At 51.9% G+C, this 3,467-nt stretch overlaps 1 protein-coding gene across 1 annotated transcript; it reads left to right on the top strand.

The window, feature by feature from the left end:
* The first annotated feature begins 565 nt into the window (after positions 1-565).
* LOC119338407 (exocyst complex component EXO70B1-like) lies at positions 566-2,964 on the top strand. The gene has a single exon (XM_037610718.1). The coding sequence runs from the start codon at positions 664-666 to the stop codon at positions 2,581-2,583; it is 1,920 nt and encodes a 639-aa protein (XP_037466615.1). The 5' UTR covers positions 566-663; the 3' UTR covers positions 2,584-2,964.
* The last annotated feature ends 503 nt before the right edge of the window (positions 2,965-3,467 follow it).

Raw genomic sequence — 3,467 nt, 5'->3', positions numbered from 1 at the left:
AACCCTTGATTCTCTTGGGATTGGATGATGATGGTGATGTGCATCACACCTCCTGGGGCATCGTTGCTGGAGTTTCTTACCGGCCAAAGGGACCAGTGATAGATGGTGGTGGTCATTCGTGCTGCTTGGAGCTTGGTTGACCAGATTTAGTTTTGATTTTGATGCAATGGATGTTCGGTTGAGTTGCTCATCTGAAGCCGGGTTAGCAAGTTTGATTCTTCTTGGATCACCTTGTTCCTATTCGACACCCCTCCGTCTATTTGAGGGGCGTTGTCGGGTGACAACCATACGAAAGGTTACGACTTGCTTGGTTAGATGACCATGGATGCCGAATATCTACTCCGTTTGCTGGAACCAGCATGCCTGAGAGAAGTTGAAGTAGTAGTGTACTCATCTTGAGCTTTGTAACACCATCTAAATGAATGAAATGCAACGCTGATTGCTTTTTGTCAAAAAGAGAAAAAACATGCCTGGACGCAGCACACACCGGAGCCAGCCAGCTCGACTCGGTCTATATCACTCCCTCGTCCGCCATAGCGCAGTCCCACGCGCGCGCGCGCTCGCCCACACGTGCGGCTCCCAGGATTCGCGCCGCCGCGGGTAAGAAAGGCCAGCTTGGAGGAGGGTGAGGTGGAGAGTCGGGAGGTGAGTCAACTGTATACTATGGATGGACCGGCGGAGCTGGAGGCGGCGGAGCAAGTGGTGATACGGTTGGACTCGTCGTTGGCTTCGGCGGCGGCGGCGGTTGGGGGCGAGCCGATGCTGTTCGACGGAGCAGGGGATCGAACCGAGTCGGAGCGGTTCCTCCGTGCTGTGGATAACATCCGCCGCCTCGCTCCGTCGTCCCCCTCGGTGGTCGGGAGCCCGCGGCGGCTGTCGTCCGGGTCGGGGGCGGCGGCTGGTGGAGGCGGGTGCAGCGCCGTGCAGGTCACGATGGCGCGGCTCGAGGACGAGTTCCGCCACTTGCTCTCGTCCCGCGCCTTCGACCTCGAGATCGAGGCGCTCGCCGACCTGACATCTCTCTGTATCTCCAGCGACCGAACGAACTCGGTCTCATCCATGGACCTCCCAACCGTGGAGGAAGATGACTCCATCTCCGACTGCGGCGGCCGGCGAAGCAGCTACCGCTCGCTCCGGAGCATCCGTGAGATCGACCTCCTCCCCGACGACGCCGTTGCCGACCTCCGCGCCATCGCCTCCCGAATGGCTGCGGCTGGGTACGGCCGCGAGTGTGCCCAGGTGTACGCCTCCGTTCGCAAGCCGGCCGTGGACGCCTCCCTCCGCCGGCTCGGCGTCGAACGGCTCAGCATCGGTGATGTCCAGCGCCTCGAGTGGGACGCTCTCGAGGCCAAGATCCGCCGATGGATCCGAGCTGCCCGTGCCGCCGTCCGCGGCGTTTTTGCCAGCGAGCGCCGCCTCTCCTTCCACGTCTTCCATGACCTCCCAATCTCCAATGTCACCGTTGTCAGCGTCGTCACCGCGGCTCCAGCCACGCATGACACCCCCTTCGTCGAAGCTGTCAAGGGTGCGGCGCTTCAGCTGTTTGGCTTCGCTGAGGCCATCAGCATCGGTCGCCGCTCTCCCGAGAAGCTCTTCAAGATTATCGATCTCCACGACGCGCTATCTGACCTGCTCCCTGACGTCTCCGACATTTTCGCTGCATCCAAGGCAGCCGAATCGATATACGTGCAGGCCGTAGAGATCCGATCGCGCCTCGCAGATGCGGTGCGTGGAATACTCTCGGAGTTTGAGAACGCAGTTCTCCGCGACCCGCCCAAGACTGCAGTTCCTGGCGGCACCGTCCACCCGCTCACACGGTACGTGATGAACTATAGCAGCCTCATTTCCGACTACAAGGCCACGCTCACCGAGCTGATTGTATCACGTCCGTCGGCAAGTGCCCGGCTTGCTGCTGAAGGCAATGAGCTTGCGCCATCCTTGTCCTGCCTCGAACTACCCGAGCATGAGAATCAGTCACCGCTTGCTGCCCATGTCATCTGGATCATTGTTGTCCTTGAACACAACCTTGAGAGCAAGGCGTCACTCTACAAGGACACGGCTCTCTCACATTTGTTCTTGATGAACAATGTACACTATATTGTGCACAAGGTCAAGGATTCACCTGACCTCTGGAGCATGATTGGTGATGATTACTTGAAGCGGCTTACAGGAAAGTTCACAGTGGCCGCCACAAATTACCAGCGGATGTCATGGCTAAAGATCCTGAATTGTTTGCGAGATGAGGGTCTTCATGTAAGTGGTGGCTTCTCGTCAGGAATATCCAAGTCAGCTCTGCGGGAGCGATTCAAGTCCTTCAATGCTGCATTTGAGGATGCGCATAGGGTGCAATCTGGGTGGTTCGTGCCGGACACGCAGCTGAGGGAGGAGCTGAGGATCTCAATATCAGAGAAGCTGTTGCCAGCATACAGGTCGTTCCTTGGCAGGTTCCGGCATCATATAGAGAATGGGAAGCATCCAGAGTTGTACATCAAGCACTCAGCTGAGGACCTTGAGAATGCCGTGAATGATTTCTTTGAAGGGGCTCCTCCTTCCCCGCATAATAGGAGAAGATCTCATGGATGAAATTCCTGTGCATTTAGCATTCGACTGGTGTGTTGTGGCTTTGTATTCTTTGATTCTTCAGGGGGGATCAAGTGCTGACAGTTGGAGCCCTGTTTACTCTCTGATATTTGACAATATAGTTGGTCAAGAACTCTTGGTCGATAAACAGACATGCCAATTCTTATGTCATTTTGAGATCTGGTGAAGCTGTCAATCTCCATGGGTCTTCCTCTGTGAGCCAACTTGTTCATTTGTTACACTATTATTTTATATTATTGGCAAGTAGCATGTTGATATAGCATTTTCATTCCAGTTAAAAAAATATATATAATGTTATTATTCTTTCAGCTATGTTGGGTACATGGAAGTGTAATCCATGCAATTTCATGCCAATGCCTTGAATGCGCTTTTGATGTCCTTTATGTTATTAGCACTCATCTGGATAGTCCATGCTTTGTTGATCAGAGATAGAAAGTTTTTTTTTTACTCTTTTGTACTACTCCCTCCGTTCCTAAATATAAGTCTTTTTAGAGATTTCAAATGGACTACAACATACGGATGTATATAGACATATTTTAGAGTGTAGATTCACTCATTTTGCTCCGTATGTAGTCCCTTGTTGGAATCTCTAAAAAGACTTACATTTCGGAACAGAGGGAGTATATGATTTTGTAAAATTATGTTGTTACTTTGAATGCCAATCTTGAGTTTCTCTAGTGCACATCTTCTTTCGGGTGTTAGAAATTGACAGATTTTAATCACTCTCTTGTACTCCTTCCGTCCCAAAATTCTTATCTTAAATTTGTCTAGATACGGATGTATCTAGTCATATTTTAGTGTTAGATACATTCGTATCTACAGAAATGTAAGACAAGAATTTTGGGATGGAGGAAATACAACATGAT

Source organism: Triticum dicoccoides, chromosome 7B (assembly GCF_002162155.2).
Source record: "Triticum dicoccoides isolate Atlit2015 ecotype Zavitan chromosome 7B, WEW_v2.0, whole genome shotgun sequence".
NCBI classification, from domain to species: domain Eukaryota; kingdom Viridiplantae; phylum Streptophyta; class Magnoliopsida; order Poales; family Poaceae; genus Triticum; species Triticum dicoccoides.
Note: the sequence above shows the minus strand (reverse complement) of the source record. Positions and strands in the feature narration are given on the sequence as shown.